The sequence below is a fragment of the Drosophila grimshawi genome, unplaced genomic scaffold (assembly GCF_018153295.1).
Source record: "Drosophila grimshawi isolate 15287-2541.00 unplaced genomic scaffold, ASM1815329v1 contig_1377, whole genome shotgun sequence".
Lineage (NCBI taxonomy): Eukaryota > Metazoa > Arthropoda > Insecta > Diptera > Drosophilidae > Drosophila > Drosophila grimshawi.
The window spans coordinates 17248533-17274638 of NW_025062900.1; the positions used below are offsets into that span (position 1 = coordinate 17248533).

Below are 26106 nucleotides of genomic sequence, written 5' to 3' on the forward strand. Positions count from 1 at the left end.
AGCAGTTCTTTTTAGAAAAAACCCTTCTGAAACTCAGAAAATAGTAATGAAATTTGTTCTGTTGTGTGCAAATTAGAGTTAAGCAGCTATCTGCCTTAGAGGCCGCATAGCGCTTTAATCTTAAATGTTTGTATATATAAATATTTAAAATAATAATTTTTAAAAAATTACTGGAATTAAGAAATCAAAAAGCCTCGTTTTCCACATTCCGTTTTGGAAATATACTTTATAAATAATAAGTTGAGCTATCCTTGACGCCATAAGTATGGCGATTTTCAGGTTTTGGCGATTTTTATCCGAGTGTAGGAGGAGGTAGAATCGATGACCGAGGCAGACACCTTGCTGCTAACCATATCACATCTAAGCATTTATAAATAGTTGGCACAATTAAAATACCGGTCACGCTTTTCTTGGGCTTAGTGCAAAAATAGAAATGATGTAAATAGACGGGGGCTTTAAAAGAGTTAAGGTATTTCCTTTCACGACTTGTGTGACATGAACGGAAGCTTGAACTTATTAATTAAACATTTTGCTTCTAGGCGGATCTTGTAATTAGTTTCTAGACAAATATTGCATTTAAAATAAGTAAACACAATTTTAATCAAAGATCATGTTAAAATTGTTTGCCTTTATTATTAATTAGTTAGTTTCTTTCATAAATGAATTTGATTTTCCGATCTGATATATTTTACGGAAGGCACCAGTGATAACCCATGCTATAACCCAATTAACGAGATTATTTAGTTTGTAAATACAATTTTGCTGTACACAATAATAATGATACTAAAAATGATCTTATATAACATGTTCATTCAACTTCATTAGTTACTTGCATTATCACAAGCAGGTCCAATTCTGTTTTTTTTTTTTTATATTTTTGGTGTTGTGTTTTTTGGCTCAGCAGTTCATTGACATTTTGGACTATGCTTTGTTTTTGCTTTCCGTCCAGCTGTTTATAATTTAATGTATGTACGTATGTGTGTATATATGTACGTGATTTGTATACGTATGTATTTTGTATGCATGTGTATTTCTTATGTCTGTGTTGTCACACTGTTATTTGCTGCTCTAACTCTAACTGTTTTGCATTGTTTTATGGGCAGAGTTGCTTTTTGTCGTGCCTCGCTGTGAGAACATGGGAAACAACACCATCAAAAACCACCAACAACAAACAAAAGTAACAACAACAGCAGCAGCAGTAATGTGGTGCAACACTTTACATTTAATGGGGTCTGGGGCGTTAAGGTTGGCGTTTCCGGGCGGGGGACGGGGGGCGAGGGGGCAGGCGTCACCCACAGGGAATATGTATGTGTTAGAACTAACGCTTACCGCTGCCCATTTAAAAGTCACGCATTTTGTTGACAAACTAAATCCCGTATGTATGTGTGCAACACGAGCGTGGCAACTGAGCGAGTGTGGAAATTTATGTGGCCTACATAATGCAATTGTAATTAGCTAAAAGGTGACTAAGGGAATATATATATATATATAATTGAAAAAGAAACGTGTTTAATGCAAAATAAATTAAATATAGATTAAAGTTTAGCAAAGCATAGTTTCTGCTACCTATTGTTGAAAGCGGCAGCCTTGAAACATTGCATCGTCAATAAATGGCGCTCTAATTGGGCTTAATGGCCTCGTTAATGCCTGAAAGATGACTACAACACCGAGTTGTGGCAACAGCCAACAACCATGCCCCAAAACATTAATCGTGCTAATGGGCTCCAACACTTCTTCTCTCACTTGGCAAAACTACAGTCCAGAAAATAAGTAACTAAAGTCTCTGCAACATGGGTGACTGCGTCCGAGGCGGCAACGGAAAATGAAAAAAGTAAAAAAAGGGAAAACAATTTTGAGGCGGCAAGTCGGCCAAGCGAACAGCGGCGTTTTCCACATCGACGCACAAAAATTAGCAACGAGATCAACCTAATAAAAATTCAATATAAAAAAGGTATCTAGCCAAAATTCAAATTTCAAAGCGGGAGCGGGAGAGAGAGAGAGACAGAGAGATATGCAAAAATGTAACTAAAAGCGACATGCAAAAGTTGAAAGTAAAAGAAAAGCATTTTCATACGGTTCAGCAGCGAGAGACGACTTTCCCAGACAGTCAACTGCACAAATGCAATCAAAGCAACTGCTGCAACTGCTTATGGACCGAACCGGCCTGTTCCGGGTCTCTTTTTCTGCGTGGGTGTGCCCCCCAGAGAGACAGAGCGAAATAGATAGATATATATATATATATATATAATGAGAGAGAGAGAGAGGAGAGCTAAAATTGTGGCAAAGCTGTCGCCTGACATAAGCCAAATGGCTAAATGACTAAAGAAAAATATCGCTCTGAACCGTTGCAACTTTTGACTTCTTGCCTCTCCGACATAAATTAGCATGCAGCGAAGACACAGACTAGAAAATACCCTACACTTTGTACAGAAAGCCGAGCTAAACTTGCACGAGACAAATACAAAAAATTAAAGAACTTAACGCACAGTTAGACTTGGCTAATTCGACATGGCCAGTGGCATGCTTGGTAATGTCTCAAGAGTCGTTCTCACATGCACATTGATTAGAGCGGGGCGGAGGGGCAGAGGGTAAGTTAGCAGAATAAAGCTGCTTTTGTCGCATGTCCAAAAGCCTTTAAATTAAACAACAGCACGTTTTCATGCGACCAGCAGCTGTAGCAATAGTTTCCAATTCGGTTGCAACCCAGACAACACTCTACTCGACAAAGTTGGGCAACACCGACAAAAGTGCAAAAGAGACCACAAACTGTATAAATATATCAACTTGAATAAACAGCCAAAGCAGACAGTCCATAATTAATTATTCCTTGAAATTATGTAAATTTAAATATTCAATAAAAATATTAAATTAATGCGATGTGTTTTATAATATTTGGGTGAGGCTAGGCTAGTTGCTGGTAGTAGTACTCGACCTTGTCTGATTCGAACTTATAAGACTTCTATAAGCTTTCCTTATGTTTTCGTAAATCATTGAAAAATAGTTTAAAGCCAATTGGATAACAATCAAAAAAATGTTAATACGCATTTTCTGACCTTGCACCAAAGATTCTGTAAATAACTGCCGCATATGCTACATTGTACCTTGTAGTATTTAAAAAGTATTCAATATTATATATAAGCTAAATTGCCAATGATCAAGTTCATTCTTGGGCAAAAAGTGAGCAGAGTTCGTTATAGCCAAGTTCGACTGACTGCAACACATTGGGGTCAATTTGGGTTGGGGATAAGCCTGGCGGCTGATTCTGAGTCATGAAATGCCCGCATATTGCTATCATTTTTTATATTTGAAAATGTAGAACATACGGCAAATATCTCTCCCTTTATATATATATATCCATCGTAAATATATAATATGAATGAATGCTGTGAATGCATATGCCACTTTTTGATATATGACTTTGTTGGACAGCGGCTGGGGTCGTTTTGGTCGTGGGCAAATTAGTTGCAGAGGTTTTTGTTGTTGTTTTTGTTTTCTGTTTGTTTTTAGCTGGCTGTGGCTGCCCACAATATTCAGGCGAAGCCCAACACTCGTGAGTGGCCAAAATCGATATTTTTACTTGCCGTTTTAATTAAACTAGCCAAATAAGCAGCGGAAAAAGTCTGCGACACTATGCAATTTATACATATATATATATATATATGAAAATCATTTATATTAATCATTTAATTGGCAATTCTTGCAGCACTAAATGAAAGTGGAAAGTGTGGCGAGAAAAAGTCAGAGAGAGAGAGGGAGTGATAGAGAGAGAGAGGGTGAGAGGAAGGCAGAGTAAAAGGAGCATGTTTCCTTTTGCAAAGCAAAAAACAGCGACAACTTTTAGCTTTTAGCTTGGCTGTGAAAAAAGTAAAAGATGCCAACCAGTTTCGAGCACCCGCCAGATCTTAAGTTGCTGTTAAGAGCTAACATTCAATCTGAAGCAGCTCTGTGCCGTTTAATGAGTTGAGGAAATCAGTGAATAGCATAAGAAAAACCTGGCTCGATTGCAACTATCCCATGTTATTAAATAGTGGCACATGAAGCAGGCCTCGTGATTAGCGACTCCCCCTTTGAGTTGCCCAAATGCTCATTAAACGCGCATTTTCGAAAATAATTACATGATGTCAGCCATTAATCAAACAACTTCTTCTAGATAAGAATACACACACACACACACACATATTGGGGATTTGGTGTGATTTCAGCAACGTTCGCCATTCATATCTACCGCACAGCAATAGAAAGCCTTAAATTTAAACATAAATAGATAATTGGGGAGTGTGAATGTTCATTAGCTTTTTCTTTTTTGTATGTGTTGTTTGTTTAAGGATTTGCTGTGTAGAAAAAAGAGAGAACGTTTATCATAGGCACACCGAAGATTACATACCCTTGCAGAGCTGATTGCTGTTAAGAAAGTTATATGACATAATAGTCCGATCGCGATGATTATTAATATTAAAAACATAATTTGTGTCTTGTTAGCAGAAATGAGTATGTAGAAAAGTTGTTAATACAAGAACTCATCTTATAACTGAACGATCTTGTGACAGCGTTAAGGTATAGTATTCCACGATTGTTAGTCAAAATGTGAGAAGCAAAATAATACGCATATTAGGCTAGTTTGCTTCGGATATTTGGGTAAACAATCAAGTTGTTCATACAAGAATTTATCTTTCGACTAATCGTTCCTATGGCAACTATATTTTATCCGATTTGGCTAATTCCGATATAATTACTGCATGCAGCAAATATAAGTATAAGCTTCAAGCTTTAAAACTGAGGGGAATAATTCCAAAATATGCAGATTGCTGCAACTCGCCCTTGCAATGCCTTTTTGCACTCACTGCAATCAATTGTAGTGTTAAAGCTGTTTCCTTATGCTGTGAGAAGAGCTGAAGAGCTATTATTAGTGATAGGCCTCAGTTAAGGCAAACCGCTAGAGACAATGTAGAAAAATGAGCTGTGATCAGTGGTTGCCATATTTGTAGCTCGAAGCGTTTAACAACGTTTTAGCATCTCTGCATTGAAGGCTGTTAGAAAGTCGCAAAACTAATGACAAATAACGTAAACGACATACACACACTCTAGGCCTAGAAACCAGATAGATGAATAGCACTTTCCCAACACACACACACACAGAGAGAGAGAGAAGCAACGGTCATTAGAAGCAACCATGGCCACAGACACAACGCCGCAAATAGAGTTGAGTGCGACAACTGGGCAAAAAGTAGAACAAAACAAAAGGAAATCTTTGCCACACACACAACTCGAATTTCTTTCCAGTAAAAGCAAGAAATGAGAAGAGTTGTAGGTGGGGGTAGGTGTTGGGGGGTGGCGAGTGGGGAGTGGGGAGTGACTGGCCATTTACATTGTAATTTACTTTCGATGCATTTATAACGTGGCGTATGCGCAATGTGCATTTAGACGAGGCCCCCTTTTTACAAATACACACACACACACACACACACACACACATGCATATTCATATGGGCCACAACAATTACGCCTGCAAATTAATTGTCTGTTATTGTTGTTGCTGTTGTTGTTGCTTTGTTGCATTGTTGCTTGTGCGTGGGGGAGTTGGGCGTCACAGCTGAGCAAGGCAATTATGTCCATCGTTCGTGTAGAAAAAATTAACAGCTCTATGCAAGCGGGCTGCGGTCGGGCCATGGAGGAAGTGCGGGGCAAAAGCAGTAGATATCTGCATAAACATATATCCATCATATATATCTATACACATACGGATTGTGAAAATGTTCGTCTGTCTGCGCTGCGCAGGAAAACCCCAATGAATGCACTTTTTTTCTTGTTCATCTTCTTAATGTTTTCTGCTCCAAAAAGCGCAAAGCGACTGGAAAATGATCATTTCTTCAATAGCAAAAAAGAAGAAGCCGGCGAATTGGCCACACAACAAAATAAAAATGCTGTCCAAAAATGAAAATGAAAGTAGAAAATGGTTTTGCATAAAACTGCTCAATCAAATGAGCCGACGAAAAATTGCATGTGAATTTGCCATTTGATGTTGTCATCCCAGCTTGAACCTTGAACTTGGCGCGCAGGTCCAAAATAAAGTTGGTAAATCAAATGTAGCTGCTTAGAATCGCTGTTAGAATCGCTGATGTTGTTCTCGGATTAATTATAGCGCATTACGCAATTTATAGGCCAAATCGCAAAAGGCTAACAACAAATTAGATAATTGTTCGACAAATTGCGACGCTGACATTTGAAAAAGTTTGAGCAAATTGCATGAGCGAAATAAAAATAAAGTGAACTTGGAGGGATAATAACTAAGTTAACTAGTTTGTTAGCTGGTTAGTCGGTGGCAATTACCGGCATATTCAAAGGTCAGACAATAATGGGAGGAAAACTTTGAAACGGAAAGGATTACGCCTTATTTGGGTACAGCTCTTTTTTAAGGGAAGTGTCAGTAAAAATCAAATCATATCACTTATGGGATATTTGTTATTTATTTTTGCAATTCTCAACGCCTTTAAACTTTGCCGGAAGAAGATAACAGAGTTTATTAATCAGCAGAAATAGATATGTTTACTTGTTTGCTTATGTTATCGATAAAAATAAATAGCCAACATTGACCTTAAGTCAGCAAGCGTTTAGTTAAGCCCTAAAAATAGCCACTGAAACCACTCTTTATTTATTGTATTAAATTTAATCAATATTTAAAAAAAAAGTTGATAAGAAATCTAAAAATAGATTTGGTATCTTCCAAATTGAATGAGGTAGCCAAATATAAAGCCCAACAGAATAATATAAGATGAGCAGAAATTACATTTAGCATTGCTCCACTTAGTTTAATAAATTGTCTAGCAAATCACACATACAACTATTGAAATATAAGAGACAAAAGAGATATTCAATTGCAAGAGTTATTTATAACACAGCTAAATTTTTAACTGCGATCAGTGTGAAATTGTGATCCGCTTCATCAAAAGAGCTTTCTGATTTAAGCACATTTCGTGACATACCCCCAGAGAATATGAGCTTTTGATTTAATTAATGCAAAGCAATTAACTCAATGCTCGACCTCTGTTGAGCGACAATTCATTCATAATTCACACTTGCCAAAAGTTCACCACACCGACACACACAAACACACACACACAAGCATAAGCTCGCATTCACATTATGGTTAAAGTCAAAGGTGGAGGTGGAGTTGGATTGGCATAAACTCACTTTTTCGCTGCGCTGATAGTTGGCTGGAAATTGTGGGGAGTTGGGCACGCCGAAAAATGATGGCGATGCCGAATGCGGCGTCAACGGTGACTGCAGCGTCAGCTGCGACTGCGACTGCGACATGCGCTGATGATGCAGCGACGACAGCGTTGGCGTTGAAATCGACAGCGACGTTGGGGTCATGATTAAATGGCGCATTGTTGTTGTTGTTGCTGTTTGTGTTGATTTAAACAATAAACAAATTTTGCACTCTCTTTTTGTTGCTGCTGTTGTTGTTGTTTTTGAATGTTGTGTGTTTAACACTTGACGATTTACAGTTGCCACAGCTGAGCGGCACCGTTACATTGTATACTGTGCTGCTGTTTGTGTTTGTTGTTGTTGTTGTTTGACTTTCATTCGATGTGCGAGTTTATGTAAATGTCAATTGTCAATTGTCTTTTTGGGTTTATGGACCTGTCTGCGCATGCCACATCAGCCAAATGATAGATATATATATATAGTTTAACACTTGAGGCGTGTCATTTTTGGGGTTCTTTTTGTTACGTTCCAATTACGACGAATAATAATAGTAATAAATTAGAGAGCATTCGACGATTGCCTCATTCTAGTTTCTCTGTGCTTCACTTTAGTATGCAAATTGAGCTCAACTTTATTTAATCCATTAAGTCAACACTGAAATAGCATAACAACCTTTACATAATACATATTTATTTATTTACTTTATGTTTTTGTTTAGGTTTCTAGTTTCTTTAGAATTAACACATTGTTGTGAGTGAAACACTTCGCAATTCTCTTTGGTGCGCTTTATTCTCATTTTGCCTGCTCTTATTGTTCGCTGTTTGCCGTTATCTCTTATCAGCTTATTTAAGTGTCTTTTTGATAGTGTTTTTTAACTTATTTTGCACTGCTCTTTTTCCCCCATTTCCCTCTCACTTTCTAACGGACACCTCTTCTGAGTCTCGTTATCAGTGAATAGCCCAAAAAAAAAATAATAAAAAAAATAGCGGCGACAATTGTGTGAACTTTATTTTTATTTTGTACCCTGTTCACACGGGGGAAAATACTATATATGAGTTAGAGTTGAATAATACATATTAAATAAATATCACTAAAGATGTCAATTAAAGATCAATCCACATATAAGACCTTCTTTCCCACAGTTTTGAAGAGACTGTCTCACAGTCGCAGCTTTCTCATTGTTTCTTGTTTTCCCTTTCCATAGATTGGTGTTTTCGTCACAGTTTTAGATTCACTGAATCAAGGCTTTGGAGTCACAAACTTTATAAATAAAGATACTGTCTTTCTTTATTTGATTCTATTCCATATAACACGGCTTACAGATGCAAGCTGATAGTCTCTTACTCACAACTTTAAAGCCACCAACTCTATAATCAAATTCCATTTTCTCTCTTTCTTTCTTTTTTCTCCTTTCCATATAGCATGGGTTAAGTCACAGTTTTAGAATGATTGTCTCACAGTTACAGCTTCTATAACCAAATATGTTCTCTTTCCATCTTTAAAGTTCAAAACTCAATCAAATTATATTCTCTTTCCCTCTTTCTTTCCGCATTTTTCTTTAAAGCGATTGTTTCACAGTTACATCTTCAGATATACAGACTCTATAAGCAACTATGTCTTCTCTCTTTCTTTTTCCATTTTACAGCTTTATCTTTCACCTGTTTTCATCTGTCATTGATTACGTAGAGTATTGCGTAGTCGGTTACGTCAATTAGCAATATTCTGTCTTTTTTCTTATGTCTTATTTCTTGTTAATGAGCATTTATTTGGATGCTTTGGAGTCCCTTTCCATTCTCTACTGAAATTGTCGAAGGAATTCTAATTGCATTTTATTTTGTTTTTGCCGTTTTGTTTTGCCCATTTCGTTTTAACTTTTGCCCCTTTTCGTGATCTAATCATTTCATTTGATTAACAAAAACAAGGCCAAACAACAAAATGGGCTGCACAATAATTTACACAATATACTGTGTATATTTTGGGGTTTGAGGGATGGTGGTTGGGGATTGGCAGTGTTCCCGTCACAAATTTGCTCTTGTTGTGGTTGTTACACAAAATAATTTACGTCATTTTGGTCATTTAAACTGGGCGAGAGAATCTCGTCTCGTCGCGTCTCGACTAATTATCTGTGAAAACGCTGCTGTCGCAGTCGCAGTCTCAGTCGCGGTCAGCGTCACCATCGACAGCAACGACGACGACGACGACCGAATTACACGCACCGAATATGTCCGAAGGCCGCTTGAAAATCGCAGTGTTTATTTTTTTGTTTTTTTATTTTGGGCAGATAATAATGAAAAGCGGGTCGCGGTTCATTTGGAGAATTCTGTTGCGATTTTTGTACACAAACAATTCCTTTGCACTGCGCTGCTCGCTTGCCTATTACAAATTGCAAAAAATGCACGAGAAAATTGCAATTGCAACCACAACGAAAACGAAATGCAAGCGCAGCAACCCACAAAACGGAGAGGCGGGCGGGCGGTCGGTCGTGCGGTGGGTGGATGTGATGCGATGCGATGCGATGAACGAGCAGCGCTGCGAGAAAAATCGCGCACCAAGTGAAATACAAATTGTAACTGAAACAGCGCAGCGGCTGACAAACGGCGCAGAGCCAATGGCGCAGCGGCTGTGCCGAGAGAGCGAAGCGAGCTGAGCAAGTAAAAGGCACTAGCAGCAGCAAACCTTTCAGCACAGATCAGAGAGTAGTGCTAAAGTGAGAGAGAGAGAGAGAGAGCGAGCGAGCTAAGATCGTGACTCTCAAACTTCGCTTGTTTGTTTTGGTGGAGTGGCGACGTGCCAGCTGTTTGCTGCTGCAGCTGTGGTGAAGTTGGCTTTTGGTTAAAAGGTCACACAACACGGCGAAGCTTTTGCTTTCTGCTTTGTCGTGTGCTTTTCAAAGAGAGAGAAAGTCTCTTGCGCGCTCTTTCTCCCTCGCACTCACGCTCTGTAAGTTGTCTTGCTTGTGATTTTTATTATTATTTAATAGTATTTTGCACATCTGTTGTTATTGGGGAGCTTTTCCGAAGAGCGTGGGCGGTGTTAGCGTCTGGCGACTGCGTGCATTGAACTTGACATAAAACCAACTAATTGTTGCTATTGTTTAAAGCGGAGCATTGTTTTTATTATCATTTTTGTATCTTTTAATTGCGTGAAATTCAATGCGCGCTAATTGTGGGTTATACAGCCTGAAAACTGGCCACGAGACGGTGATGTTGGGTGTGGTGAGTTTTCGGATTTTCGTTACATGTTAATGAACTTGTCAGCTGATCAACTGTTAAACGACGATAGTGGGCAGCGAAGGTAAGGTACTCGTATAAGGTTGGGAAACTGGGTCAGCGGCAATATCAAGTGAAATTTCTCTTCTAATATCGAGCATGATCTATACAAATTGAAAGAAAATCCACACGTAATTAATCAAATCGAAGCAACAGTCACAAAAAATTTTATACAAATGAGTTTTTTTCTTCTTTTTTGGGAGCGGGCGTCTTTTGAATGCGACAATATAACTTTCATTTTTTGTGCATATAACATGTAGAGTTTTCTGTGTGCGGGAAACTTGCTGTGTGTGTGTGTGTGACTGGAAACTGGATCGTACGCTGCTGGCGGACCATAAATAGATCGTGATCGAGTTCAATGAAACGTCAAAAAGAGAAGCGAAAAAAAAACAGAAAAACTGAAAAACTGAGATTTGAATGATTTGACAAAGTGGAAAAGTTGTCAACTCGAGTAAAGTGTTAAAGTGGAAAAACTTCAATGTGACCCAGTAAGCGCACTTGGAGCAAAACCTGGAGTATTACGATCCATTTAAATTTAGACTCGACTCACCCTGTCCATAAGCTGTTCATCGTTGCGTTTGCGTCGAGCAGGCGCACGGATTATGCGTCCAGCATCTGGGATATCCATTGTGGCCAAAGGTGCCGGTGCCTCCTCCTCGCTTGCGGAAAATGCAGTGTTGCAAAACTAGTCAAAAGCAAAAATGCTAGAAGAGATTAATAAACAAATAAGTTATGACAAATTAAATAGAGCTAAACATATATTTAGAAGTATATTTCAGCATTGATTTTTAAAAACACGCATACAATGCTGTCCACGCAATTAGTTACAGCGCGTGAATTTTTAAAATTCTTAATGTTTTTCTTTTTGGGAAAACTATTAAGCTCGACAATTTCATAGATTATGACCAACTAATTGATATTAATCAGCTTTGCTCGGACCAGGAAGCTTACAAATGGGTTTATGCATGCAAGTCTGTTTTTTATTTTTATTTATTTTTCAAGCACTTACAACAAAAAATCACATTAAAATTTATAGTGTTTTGCTGTTTGTCGTTTGTAAGTGTTCGGCTCTCTCTTCATTCTCTTAAGAACCGACTAGTGAATAACAAAGAAAACTAATTCATTTCTACGCTGAGGCTTACAACTAATTTTCCACATTAAGTTGCATTAACAGCGATATATCTTTATATATATATTTACTACATGCTACTGTATAAATAACACGGCTTCAGCGATGGGCAATAAACTTATTGCAGCGGTTCTAAGATAAATGTTCGCATTAACTTAATTTCAACCGGAAGAAATTGCAGTTAAAGTCACACTTAAAAAAAAGCCTCTTGAACGAATATCTTACTCTTACTCTTATACGTCGCTGAGGCATACTCTCGCATACGTATAAGCCTGAGTAAATATCAGTCGAGACTTGAACCCTGATGCTACTCTTATACGCACTCAACTGCTCCTCGTTGGTGAGGCTTGAGTATTGGCTGTGCGTTTGGTGTCACGACTACACGTTCCACATGCGGTTCGTTGCGAACTTGACTAATATGCGATCCACAATGGTATAGCCGAACTTTCTAAGGGAATGTGGAACGCTATGAGTTCTGACTAGTTTAAGAACCAATTTTCAGTATAAATTGCCATAAGAAAACAAATATTCAGACCTACTCACCTTTATTTTAATATCTAAGAGTTCCACATTTTATTTAGCGTTTATATCGTCGCTAGTTTGGTAGCTGAAATTCCTTTCAGTGTAGTTGATTACTTATTTGGCGATTTATAATTAACTTTATTTGGAAGCAATAGTTGCGCAGGAGTTGTATAAGAAAACTGCAATGAATAAAATGTAAAAAAGTCTTATTAGTGAATATTACAAATTATTTGATTATATTCGATATCGAATAAATTTGGAATTTAATTTTGTATAATATGATTATTATTCATTTGTATAAATTTTATATAAATATAAATATATATAAGAAAATTAATAAATTCTAAGTGAATATTCGATATATAAAATAGATTTTGCTTTCAAATTCAAGAGTTCACAGAAATTCAATTCAGAGCCCAACCGGCAAACAAGCTTGAATATTTAAAGCCAATCAACTGGATTTTTCAAAACAAATCTAATATAAAATTTATTCTCTGCCCACATCCGTCTTCTGTGGCCTTCAGCCTTTCAGGATTGCAAACACAAAAAATTGTTCCAAAAAACTTTTGCGTTGCAGTTCTTGAAATGAAGCCAAAGTTTTGCCAGTGACAACAATTGCAATTTCAGCCACAAACAATGAAAGTTCAACGATGAATGGCTTAGGATAAAAGGCGATGTCAACTCAGAATCGTAGGAATTTAAAATCGGGGGCAAAAGATATTATACTTTTATCGGCGGCATCACTAGCCGATTCGAGTCTGTCTCTTTAGAAGTAATACCTCAATTGCAACTTGGAAACAAAAATTTGGACTACAAATTATCTAAATTAAACTAATTTATCATAAGCTGACAGCTAAAATTGATCGAAAGATGAGTTCTTGTATGAAAATCTTTTTTTTTGAAGAGTTATCCTAATTAAACTCACCAGCTGTGTGTGTTATTATGCTTCTAGCATTGGGAAAACAAATTATCAGCATCGGATCATATAGTTTTCATACGAATAATTGGTAGTTTTTTAATGAATCGAATAAGTCGTTAAATAAACATATTTTTCTCTTTATTTATTTTTACCACCAATAAAACATAGCTCTTACCAGCTGAGCGTTGGTCTTGTTAAAGCTTTGTTTAGTGGTTTTAATTCAGTCTGACTGCAAATCAGTCGCTCCCAAGTGAAATGCAACAAATCAGTGAACTGTTTAACATGCAGACAGTTGCCTCTAGGGGGAACAACGTGACGTCACGCATTGCATCTAAATGAGACGGCACTCGACTCTGACGTAGTTATTGACTCAGAGGCATAAACTTGCATCCAAAGTTGGTCGCACTCTATTACACATAAAAGACTCAAGCCCAAAACTGTGATCAGTCTAATCGTGAATTAAACAGCTCTGTGGTTTAAAGTGAGTTATTCGCTTTTGGTGCTGTGAGTAAACGAGGAAATGCATACGCGTAATTTATGCACTCAAGGTGCAAATGCACAAAGACAGCACAACAACAGTTGCCACAGCAATAGCAACAGAATAGGCAACACCAATGACAATGTGCAACAACACCAACAACAACAACAGCAGCAGCAGCAGCAGCAACAGCAGCAACACAATAACGGAGTGATTACAGACACAAAGCAAACACCTGAATGAAGACACCGAGCCCAACAAACAAATCCACAATTGCTTGATCTAGTCTTGAGTGATTGACTCAGAAATACCCTGCAGCATTTTATGCTGAATAAATATCTCCTACGTAAGACAATCTAACAAGTAAAACTACGAAAATTGGCTTTGTAAATATTACTTTTCCAACATCGAAGAAAAGTTTGGCTGTGAAGATGAAATTTAAATAACAAGTCATAATACCATTAATGCTATTCATTTTGAAAGAGCATCCAAGGCATTGGCTGGAAAAAGAGTTGGCAAAAGTTTCTCTAAGCTTTTGCAACAAGCAACAAGAAGCAACCAAAAATTTGTGGACGATTTTTATACTCTGATAACATGGCAGAAAGAGTATATTAGTTTTGTGCAATGCCTCGTCTGTCTGTCTTTTATGATCGACTTCCTTAAAGCTAGTGGATCTTACAATATATATTCGACTATAAACGCATCAGATAAACTTCGATAACATTCATAAGTACGAATTTAATAAATATCTACCACAATTTTAATGCTAAAGCCACCACACTTGGAGACCAACATATATACAAATTAGCACTACACACTATACACTATAACTACAATTTCTATCCACAGTGAATAATAAAAAAATTGTATCTACTTGGATTCATTTATTATTTTTTAGTTAAATAGTTGTGAATTCATTTTAAAATGCTGATATAAGCATTCAAAAGTATGTAACTTGGTAAATGACTAATATAAAAATATACTTTAAGGTAGATTGTTCAGTTTACAACTTCAATTTTGCTGAACATAATGTTTTTGACCTGGCGACCTTTTGTTATAATTAAAATATGCTTCTGGTGTCTACCTATATATAATAAATACAACTTATATTTCAATAATATAAATATATATCTTGAATATTTATGTATGTCTTCAACAGTTGTTCTGTTTGAATTATCAAATACACAGCTGGTCTAAAATTGGCGACAGAGTATTAGTGAGTCGGTTATGCCCGATTGTAATGTTCTTACGTGTTTTTCTTTGGTTTTCTTCTTGCGTTTGTGTTGAACGATTGCGGCATTTTCTTTGCATAACTCGAAGTGCAGAAGTGCAGAAATGCAGATGAGGCGACGACGACGACGACGACGACGAATAAGAGCAAGTGTGAATAAATGTTGTTGCAACTGAAAGGCAGATACAATCTAATAGTAAAATAGTAAGGCATTGTCTTGGGATTACTATATGTCAGAGGTTAATTACAACAGATAAATGGCTACTACTTTAGGAGGAGCAAAACTGTTTCAACTGTAAATAAATCAAATTAGAATTTTATGGTTTTTACTGTTACTCTCCCGTCAAGTCAAGTGTGACGATCGATTTGAAAGTTACACGATCTATATCTTCAGTTTTATTAAGCTCGTTAAGATACATAGTTCAACAAGCAGCCATTGTCAATTTGTATGCGATTCCCATTGTGATGCATAGTTGCTCTTGTGTTTAGCAAAGTTCAAGCCGATTTTTGTGTTGTTTGTAAGTGCGACCTACTAAAAAAGAACAGCAAAAACGACACGTCTACTACAAAAGACAAGGCAGGCAGGCAGGCAGACCAGGCCCGGCCTGGCCAGGCCAGAGATAGCAGGCGAGTCTCTGAAGCTGGGGCCGAGACCAGACACAAAGACCGAGAGCCGAGTAATTTGGGTCAATTGACTCACACAATGCGAAACTTGTTCTGAAAGCGCGCTGACAATAATAACCGCAAGATACTTCTACAAATACTACAACAAACAACAGGCCATCCGACAGGCCATAATAATAATACCCCCTCTTCAGATAGATAGGCTCAAAGCCCCAAAAGCATAATATTTAAATTGTGTGAGATTTTGTTGGCCAATGCTAAAGATTGTCTAGATGTGCATATATTGCTAACAATTATACACAAAGACAAAAATTCGCACTGAATTTTGGCGTCGAGGATAGATCACCTTATTAATAAGAATTTTCAGAAAGGGTTTCTTTTAAAATCTTTATTATTATTAAGAAATATATCTCTGAAAAATAAAAAAATATTCAGAAATCATTTCTAACTGCCAGAAACACAGAAGGGTTATATACATTTCACAGAGATTTTCTAAACGAGGCTTTTTTTTTTTGAGTGTAGTAGCAATCAACGACTAATCGAAATCAAGAAAGAAAATTCAATGCCAGCTGCCATTTTGAAACGCTTTTCTCATGAATATACCTTTTAATAGCTTAATTACATGAACATCACACAATAATCAATCAAATTTTTAATGATAGATGCAAATGGCGAAACAGGTTCCCACTAAATGTGCGGAGTTAATAGATAACTGAACTTAAACTTAAATGATATATAAATGAAACAAATTGCGATAAATTTGTCACTTTTATCGTGTATTTGATGCATATTGATTTCTTCTTTTCAAGTTCAACAAGCTTAAGCACTAGTCACTGATTTTACACTTTATCATACAGTTTTCTAAACATCTTCAAATCTGGGGTTGTAATTTAGGCACGTTTCCAATTAGATTTTAATATGGAACCCAATCGGCTGAAAAAACAATTAGTTTTCATAGAACAATTATCCGTTCGCTTGCCCGACTTGGGGTGGGTTTTCCAAAAGCCCATCCAAGTGTTAAGTAATCCTTTTCCTCGATTTGCACTGTGCGTAGTGCCTTGTGTACGGTTTTAGCTAAACTGATATGAGCTATTGCAACAAGCTGAGCAGATGCTTGCTCAAAAGTATTTTCCACACCCTGAAATTTAGATCGGTTATGCTTAGCTGGCTGCTTACGCAATTTTTTGCAATCCTTAATTTTGAAAAACTTAATTATACGCAGTTTTCGACTTCCGTTAGACGGCAGCAGAGGCATACGCACATTTATTTATACATAAATGTAGCAGAATGAGCAGCATCTACCCTAGAAACTAATCTAAGCTACTTTCTTTAAAAACTTGTATCTCATTTTTATGTTCACAATATACACGAGTTAAGAGATTCTATAAATTTAAATTCTTTTAACTTTATTAAGCTTGCCTTTCACTTTAACTTACACCAACAGAGGAAGAACTCACTCTAATTGCCAAATTACAAATTGCATAGCGAAATCAGAATACCCGTTTAGACTGCTTTAAAGACGTAGCAAGTAATTGCTTAGATTGTATTTTTTTGCAAGACTAGAAAGGCAATCAGAATGGGTTCTGCAATATTCATGGATGATTTAACAAACAGGGGCACAGATCAGCAGCATTTAATTGCTTATCACACAGAATTTTAGTTCGAGTGCGACATTTATGGTGGGCCTCTGACTTTTGAATGCGAAACGAGTTCTATGCATTTTTGTGTCAACAGTTTTTCAACAGTTTTTTTGTTGTTATTGTTTGGACTGAATAATTCTAAAACATATGTACATACATACATATATACATACTCATGCATACCTAATTAAATGAGTTGGAATGTTTTAATCACTGGGTCATGCTCATATAAATAAGACATTTTAGTGGATTTGGAACTCAGGAAGCAAATCTGAACACAGCAAATCTAATTACTCCAAAATGTGATCAAAATCATTGCGGGGATCAAACGGATAAAACTATTTAATACATTTCATTTAACAGATTAAAATAGAGCCGCAGATCCTCGTAAAAAGTTAATCAAGTTTTTTTTTTCGATTTGAAGAAACTTCAAGCTAAAATGTTTTATTTATAGACATCTATATTTAAACATTCGGTTTAACAATCTGAGCTGATTCAAGGCTACCAAAAAACAACAGAACAGTTGTTAAATTGCAAGTGGAACAGATTCGAATCGAAAGGAACTGGAAATACTCATGTGTGTTTAGGTTACATTATAGGGATGATGGGTTAATGGATATATATATATATATATATAAATAGATATAGATATGCATAGATATAAATTGAGATATAGATATACATTGATAATGAGATAGATATGGATATGGATACATATATAAAGCATTGTATATATAGAGAGATACGCATTACTCAATCCTATCCAAATTGTAGACCGTCTATAGGAAATAAGTAGCTAATAGTTTTATTGTAAGCTGCCTATTGGGCTTAAACCACCCGATTTAATTGCCATTTTGTTGGCTAGTGTAATTAAGAAAAGCCAATAATAAAATGCTGCTATCCAATTGAGGCAGATGCAGCAGCAACAGTTGGGAGTACGCTCATCAATTCGAATGCCTAGCCAGGCAAAGTGGCCAAAAGCAATCAAAAGACGGCACGAAATGAAAGACGGTTGCGACAACCACATAGGTGAAGGCAGTGGTAGACGACGACCAGGGGAGGAGGAGAGGAGAGGAGAGGACAGCAGAGGAGAGGAGAGGAGGAAGGGAGGGGGACAGGCCACGTTACCGTTCAACGTTGCACGAAGTTGGCGGCGGCTCAAGTGTTAATAAAATATTGCAGTTAACTTGCCGCAATACTAGCGGACATTAGGCGTGCCAAACGGAGGGGTAGTGGGCAAAAGGGGGGGCAAGGGCGGAGAGGCAGAGTGGGAAAGGCAAGGCACATTACACATTTTTTTGCAGCAAGCATTTGCAAATTGAATGCGAAATGAATTGCAACCAAATGTGTTTCGGGCGCTGAGTAAGATGATTGCATTTCTTTTCCAATGATTGCCAATGCTGCCCCGTAAGCAGCATCCAACAGCAGCAGCAGCAACATCAACAACAACAACAAAAACAGCTGCTGCTGCTGCTGCAACAACAAGTTGCTACACTATATGAAACGGTTTGCGCTTACTTTCAGACCGAAAGTGCTGCGAGGCTTTTTAACAACACCTCGCTTCCTCTAATGACGCAAGTTCGGCTTTTGGTAATTGTATACGTTCAAAGTAATTTTCGATTTAATGAATGAAGACGTGCCTTAAGTTTTTTTTTTTTTTAAATTTATTTTCTTTATTCATTTTGGAAAATCAACCACTTCACGGTTGTATGGGAATGTATTACATTCGCCGGATCCCCGGCAAATGCAAATATTCCGTGGCAAGTCAAATAGTGAAACAGCTCCAACTACGGGCTGTGAAACCAGAGTCAAACTACAAAAGGCACATGCAACAAAAACATTGCAATGGAATGCATCATGTGTGTACCATATGCAGCTAGTTGCAATACACTGAGCGAAACCGAAATAGGGCAATTATCACTACAAAATATAGCCCCCTTAAATGCTTAGGTTGCATAGAATATTTCGCGCAATATTTGCCAAGGTCTTAAGGCTCGTTGCTTGCAACCATAACTAAATGCAGTACCCATTCAAAATTTGTAAAAGAATATATAATAATAAAAAAAGTATTAACAACCGAGTCGTTAAAATTATATATATATAAAATAATCGATAAATATTGATTAACAAAACCCATTTGTTTTACTATAAGAACTAGAGATAACAAATGTTTAATGTTTACTCGTGTGCCGCATAAGCAGGGTAAATTCTAGGAGGGTCTTCTTGGTTGTGGACATTCCCGACTGTTTAAAAATAAAATGTAGAAAAAAAAACAAGGAATAACTGCTATCTTAGACAGACCGAAGATTACATACTCTTGCTGACTGGATTTAACCCTCCGACATCTTAATTTCAATGTAGATTTTAAAACCGACCTTAATCAGTATTTTAGGAATATTAACACGAAAATCACAAACACGTTGTTCATACTCATCTATCGACCGATATGATATAGTGAGCCGATTCGGACAGCTCCAGCATATGTTTCAAGTTCAAATTTCATCAAGATAGCTGAGGAAGTAATTCGCATAAACAGCCAAACTTTATGATTATGATCAGGAATATACTTTATGGCGTCAGAGACGTCTACTTCAATGCATTACAAGCTGCATGACAAAACTATAATACTCTCGGCAAGGGCAACAAAATAAGCCGCAAACAGAAGAAGCATGACAACAGCAGAAAAAACAACCCGTATAGATAATGAGAGTACAGAAATCGCAACATAAAATATATGTACATATGTATGTCTTATATGTACATCTGTGTGTGTACATTATCTATGTATGCGTGTATCTGAAATGTGCTTACAAATATCGCGGAAGCTTCAAGGTGCTTAGACGGAGTGACGGCGTAACTGCATTGAAATTGTACAGAGACCCATGGATTTCGAAAGTGCAACAAGCTGAACTTAAATAAGCGTGAAATTTGCCAAATTGTTGGCACCTCTGCAATGAGCCAAGTGATATGAATATCAAAAGCGAAATGTTAAATACTACTACCGGTTATTATGCCACGTATTTGAAAATGGGAAAAGTTGTGCAACAGGCAACAAAATTAATCGGTTGTGTACATTTTCTTGATCAGATAATAGCGATAAATATCATTTTTTATTACCCGTACCCATTGAAAACGACTAAAAGTGTAATATTAAAAAGTAATTATTAATGCAACCAGAGCCTAGTCGATTTATACATTTCGGTCTATCTTTCTGTATGAACAAACCGATCTTAGAGATCAAGTTTTGCATATAAGTTTTCGTATAACATACGCAGATAGAGTTTGTTTCATTTTGTTGATAATTACCCACTCGAATATCGATACAAATCGATTTCCGATAGCAATAAAATACATAATTATAGTGATAAAGCCTAACAATTGATATATAATATACTCTGAAATATTATTGATCAATTGTAAAATGAAAAATATAAAATGAAATAGAATAACAGGTTTTATTATCAAAGCGTATTTTCATTTTGAACAAATTACTCTCAATCAGCTTATCGCATTTGATTGCAAAAGCGATTTAAGGGGAGATTTGGCAATAATATAATTATCAGTTGGGTTCAGGGTATCTTCCAGTCTGACTCGCTGGATTAGAGTATTCTATCAATTTTTCACATATAATGGGTATTTTCAAGTCCGAAACTGTCGAGCAAAGCATAAGTCTATGTTTTTTGTCATTGCGGTTGTTTCGTTTGTTTTTTTTTTCATTAGCATTATTATTATTTAGAGTTCAACGACCTGTTCAAATCCACACATCAGACAAAGGCCGACTACAGCAAGTTCAGATGTCTCTATCTCTTGCTCTTCAGCTCTCTCTCACTATCCCTGTCTCTCTCTATCTCTCTATCCCATTCGCTTACCGTTGAGGAAAATCTGCAAAATTGACGCATTTTTTCTTGCGCACGAACCCGCAGCAAAACAAAAGCCAAAGAGAAGCTGCGAGAAATGCGTACAAAGAGACACGACAGAAACACAGAAATAAACAAAAAACTGCGCAAAGTTTCATAATAGAAATGGTATCCATTAAAATAAAAAAAGAAAAGCTAAAGGCCGTAAGAAGCGTTGGGGGCAGCATGACGTCATAGCAACGCCTTCGGTTTCAGTTATCAGTTGCAGAGTTGCAAATTGTACTTTTTATATGGCATTAACTCATTCGCCATTTATAATTGGCCTTTACTTATCAAAAGGCGTCGGCGATAGCAGCTAGAGAAACAACATTTGTCAAACAGAAACCAAAACAAATAACAACATTGCGGTAAAGGGCTAACCGACTCGCCGATACTCTCCTTAAACAAAAGAACTGTGATTAACTCTGGCGTTGAGGGTATAGTTGGAATCATGTGTCATAGTCACTTCTGTGGCTGAGTTAAATACGCATATTGTTTTCTATTGGTTTCACTTAAGATAAGCTCGGCACCTTTCTAGTATCTATGCTGACTGAATGAATGATTGTGAGTTAGAGTCACGTTTATCGTTCAAAAATTGAACTTAGACACTGCAAACAATTTAGTTTAAAATTAGATCTTAAGCAATGAGCGCATATCAGTTTGGATGAGTTTCAGTTAAGTATGATTCGTCTAGGCTAGGCGCAAAACTCTTTTAAATACGTCTACTTTAGTTTTCAATGTTAATTAAAAATGTTAAGGAACTGACAAAGCTCAACTGACTGTAAACATTGCCGGCATAGTTCTCAATGTAATTAATATGCGGCTGTTAGCACCCCGCTGACAAAAGCCAAGTTTCTTTATTCTGGTTGGCTTACAGCCTGTCTGTCGCATGTCAATAGCAGTTACTGATTGGGCTTGCCCACAAAGCCAGAGCACAGAGCAGAATAAAACAGAACAGAAGCCGAAGCAGAAGCAGAAGCAGAAGCAGAACTCAGCTGCTGCCGTCTGCCTTCTGCCTGCTTGCCTGATGACTGCTCATATCAAATAACCTTCAAGTGTACAAAAGCAAACAAACAAAAACAATCAATCTGGCATCCAACCGGTTAGATGCATGCTTACATAAATACTAATTACATATACATATAATGATAGACACATATATATATATATATATAAATATATATAAATATATATAAATATATATGCATTTGTGTATACCCTTGCGATGGATATCACCATTTCGTAATGAAGCACATATTTTCGACCTTGCATTAATTATAAAAAATAAATAATTGTAATATAATAATAATTTCTTGAAATATCACCTGCTTAGGACATTGATTGTCGTAACATCGATACGAAAATAAATTATTGCAATTTCGAAAATTCGCAACATACTTTACGAATGTTGATTGATCAGAATGGGGAATGTGGATATTCGGAAATGCAACAACTGTTGATAGTGGAATCGGTCAGTGGTAGGGGTAGCACACATGTCGAATAGTAAAACTAAGTAATATAGCTGATATAGATTCTTATTCCGGCAAGTTATCTTAACAATAATGTACTAAGGTACTAAGGAATTTTATAATGCTCATCATTATAAGATAGTATCTTAATCTGGCAAGTTATCTTGACCAGAATGAACACTTAAGCATTTTATGTTTGTCATTCTGGCATTGCGAATACTATAACTTCTGGAAATTATTCTGATTCCATTGAAAATACAATTTAAAGTATATATGTAGAGTATCTTAACTTCGGCGTGCCAAAGACAAGCTGCTATTTCTTTTGTTGTTTTAAATCAGAGAGTATAATGAATGCAACACAAAACACTTGCCCGGGGGGATTGCTGCGCATAAAGCCCACTTTAAGCCAGATAGCCACATGCAACACCCTCGGAACTGTGGCACCCAAGCGGAAACTACTCAGCATGCCCGTGTTGAGACTCGAGCTGGCTAATCTAAATCTAAACTACTGACCATTCTGTACAAATCTAAACTAGCTATTGACACCTACGTTTATGACAGAGTCAACCCTAATCCAAACAAGTACACGTCTATAATAACTGGTCTTTGGTTTTCAAAACTTCCTTAAGGGGTAATGCAACAACTAAGCATTTAATTATTAAACATTAAAACAAATCTGTTATCAATTAACTAAAAGTGTTCTTAGTGAGAAAAAGTTGCTATCACATTTAATTTTTTGTTACTCATTTCAGATTACAACTTAAAATTACCAGTTAAATTACATAAAATTAATAGGGAGATATTATATATACAACATTTCATAAAATATGCTTTAACAACTGAGCAATCTCTGCTCATATAAACAAAACAAAACTGGGACAGACGGACTTGACTTATGATGCTGATCAAGGTTATATATTAGCTTAATCTAATCGGAGCCATCTCCATCTCCTTCAATGTGTCATGAGAAACTTATAATAGCCTCTAAGAGGGTATGCCAATTTAAAGAATCAGACACCAAGAGGAATTGCCAGATCAGAAGCCGAAAGAGTGACTCAAGCGTTAAGTGGTTGTCGTTTTGTGGTTATTTACAGCATTTTTGGAGTTGGATGATGGTTGATGGATTGCTTCTCCCGCGACCTCATCATAGCCAGCAGGCTGAATGACTTACTGACAGGCAGAGTGACTGACAGTCGCGTGTGGGCAGCCAAATAAATAAGCATTTAAACGCATACACCATTTTATCAATACAAGATTTGGTTCGTTGCCGTCATTCATAAAGGCCGCTGATCTTTACTGGCTTACAAAAACAACAGCAAACAAAAACTGTGCCTCAAGTTTAAGTGATTTAAGGCAGAGATTTGAACCGTGGTTAAGTGAAGGTCATTGGCGTTTGCATTTCATGGCTTTTGGGTCAGGGCACGCGTGCAGAAAATAGGTAAATGTAATGTCAGTCAACCTTCAGAACTAAAGTAAAAATCAATTATGATTCTCTGCTAAAAAACACTTTTGGCATTAAGGCCATGTTTCTACCAATATTTGTTGTTATTTAAGAAACGTTTCTACTTAAAGCTACAAAACGTGACGAGAGATTTGAATATAGAAATTCGAAATATTTTAAGAAAATGGCCAGGAAATAAGTGAAAACGTAAGAAAATTGACAGAAAATATGCAGAAAATGTTTTTCTTTTCAATTACACAGCACAGTAAACAGAACATAATAAGTCTCCTCATTAGTATTTTAAAAGATATGTCACTAGGTAAGTGAAAGCGACAAATTTGATAAACTCGCATATTTGAATTGAATTAAATGTCTTAGTTACTTTTACATAAATTACAATTGTGCGAATTGTCACTCGAAATTGGGCTTAAACCCTCATGCACACATGGTCAACGTCGAAATGAGACAGAACTTTTTCTGGGGCTTAACCTCGTTTCCAGTTCGGTGCACATGCTAAGCGCTCAAAACTCCATAGGCAACTCCATATTTTATATACCTACGAATTTCGACACATGTAAAGAGAAAATATGCCGCATAGATCGAGGTATTTTAATTTGCACGTTTCAGCCAAAAAACCAAATAAAGAGACCAAAGTCAGCTTCAGTTTGTTGTTGTTGCTTTTGCATTTTAGCAAGAATACGTTTTTTTTTTTTTGATAATTCGATGAACACAATGCGAAAAGAAAGAAAATTAAGTCCAGGAAACGGGCAAACACACATGAATAATGACAACCCACAGAATTCATGCAAAATTTGAGTCATTAACTTGCCTCAATTGGTGTCTGCTGCCAGCAACAAAGGGAAAAAACACCAACCGTATAACGGAAAGGTCGAACATCTGACGGATATATATATACATATATACAATACTTTTACAACATTGACTCGGCTGCGAACTGCGACTGCGAAAGATAAGTCGCAATTTATACAAGTAAGATTAAAATTCAGACTGCAGCTTAAAGCGAATCTCTCTTAAATTCTGGCAAACGGAATTTCAGACTAAGATTAAACTGCAGCAAATCATAAGTTTTCTTATTTAAAATAATATTAATGCTAAATAAATAAGAATATACATGTATGCTTTCAATGATTAAGCCTGAAATACAACAAAAGCTGCAATTTAAAGATACTTTGTTATCTGACATGAAAGTGTATGACGTATGAATTCTCTATATATATGTACAAATTTTGTGTTGTTTACCACTGCAGCCGAGACAGGAAGTATTCCGTCAGACAAAGAGTTTCGCTAAGCAACCAGACAACTAGCCAACTAGCAACCCACCCGTCAACCGCCAGGGAAGCCCAGCAACCAGCAACCTGTGGGCGTTGTCACAATAGAATGCCAGGAAAACTAACAAAAGAAAAACCAAACAGGAAAGCGCGTCTATTTTGGGAAAGCCAAAGATGCCATACCCTTCTAGACGGAAAATTAATTGAAGGCATCTTAAAATGGACTGATTGTTTCCTTGAATTCTATTTGATATAGTAATGCGACCTTGTTGAATTTGAACCCAAATTTTTGGAGCATAATAACACGCATAACTGTTGAATTTGGTTAGGATAACTGTTCATACAAAAGTTATTTTTCGACCGATCGTTCCTATATCAGCTATATGATATAGTGCTAATAGTAATAGTAATAAAATAAACATAACAATATCCATATTGGGTAAGTTATTTAAGGCTAACAAAAAAGTTTCTTATCCAAGAAGTCATCCTTCGACCAATTGCTATGCCATATAGTGGTCCGATCCGGCCGGTTGCTACACATGTAATACAAACAGCAAAAAGACGAATTAATGCCAAGTATTATTTCGATAGCTTCCAAACAGAGCAAATAGTTTGCACAGAAAAAGACAATTCGGCTAGTAATGCTGATCATGAACATATATACGTTATGGGTTCGGAGACGTGTTCTTCAAACCGTTACAAACTTCACTACAAAGTTGTAATACCCTCTACAAGAGTAATAGACTAGCAGTGACAAAGTTTTTGGCGTCGTTGCATGTCAATTTAGTTGGCACTAGACAAACTGAGGATTGTCTAGGAAGCCATGAAACTATTCGCAGACAACTTCTCCAACCAGGAACCAGCAGCAGGACATTGAATAAGGGTTGATAAATAATGTCTGCGACTATTTGTACGTTTACAAATGCGAGCACTAAGAATGTTTATGGCTCAATTGACTTGCTTGTTGACCAACAATTTGAATATGAATACCAA

The 26106-nt window shown here is 36.7% G+C and overlaps 1 protein-coding gene across 8 annotated transcripts in view; it reads right to left on the reverse strand.

The window, feature by feature from the left end:
• The window catches only part of LOC6570217 (mitogen-activated protein kinase-binding protein 1), a 35073-nt gene extending 22773 nt beyond the window's left edge, over positions 1 to 12300 (reverse strand). For 3 of the 8 annotated variants that reach the window (XM_001996434.3, XM_043214528.1, XM_043214526.1), the window contains exons 1-2: positions 12148 to 12300; positions 11026 to 11179 (exon numbers count right to left, since the gene is read on the reverse strand). In XM_001996434.3, the coding sequence (XP_001996470.1) occupies positions 11026 to 11103 (78 nt within the window). In that variant the 5' untranslated portion in view covers positions 11104 to 11179; positions 12148 to 12300. Of the gene's footprint in view, positions 1 to 7188; positions 7434 to 11025; positions 11180 to 12147 lie in introns of those variants that run through there. The other 5 variants (XM_043214525.1, XM_032741929.2, XM_043214530.1 and 2 more) reach the window with 2 other exon arrangements.
• Between the last annotated feature and the right edge of the window lie 13806 nt (positions 12301 to 26106).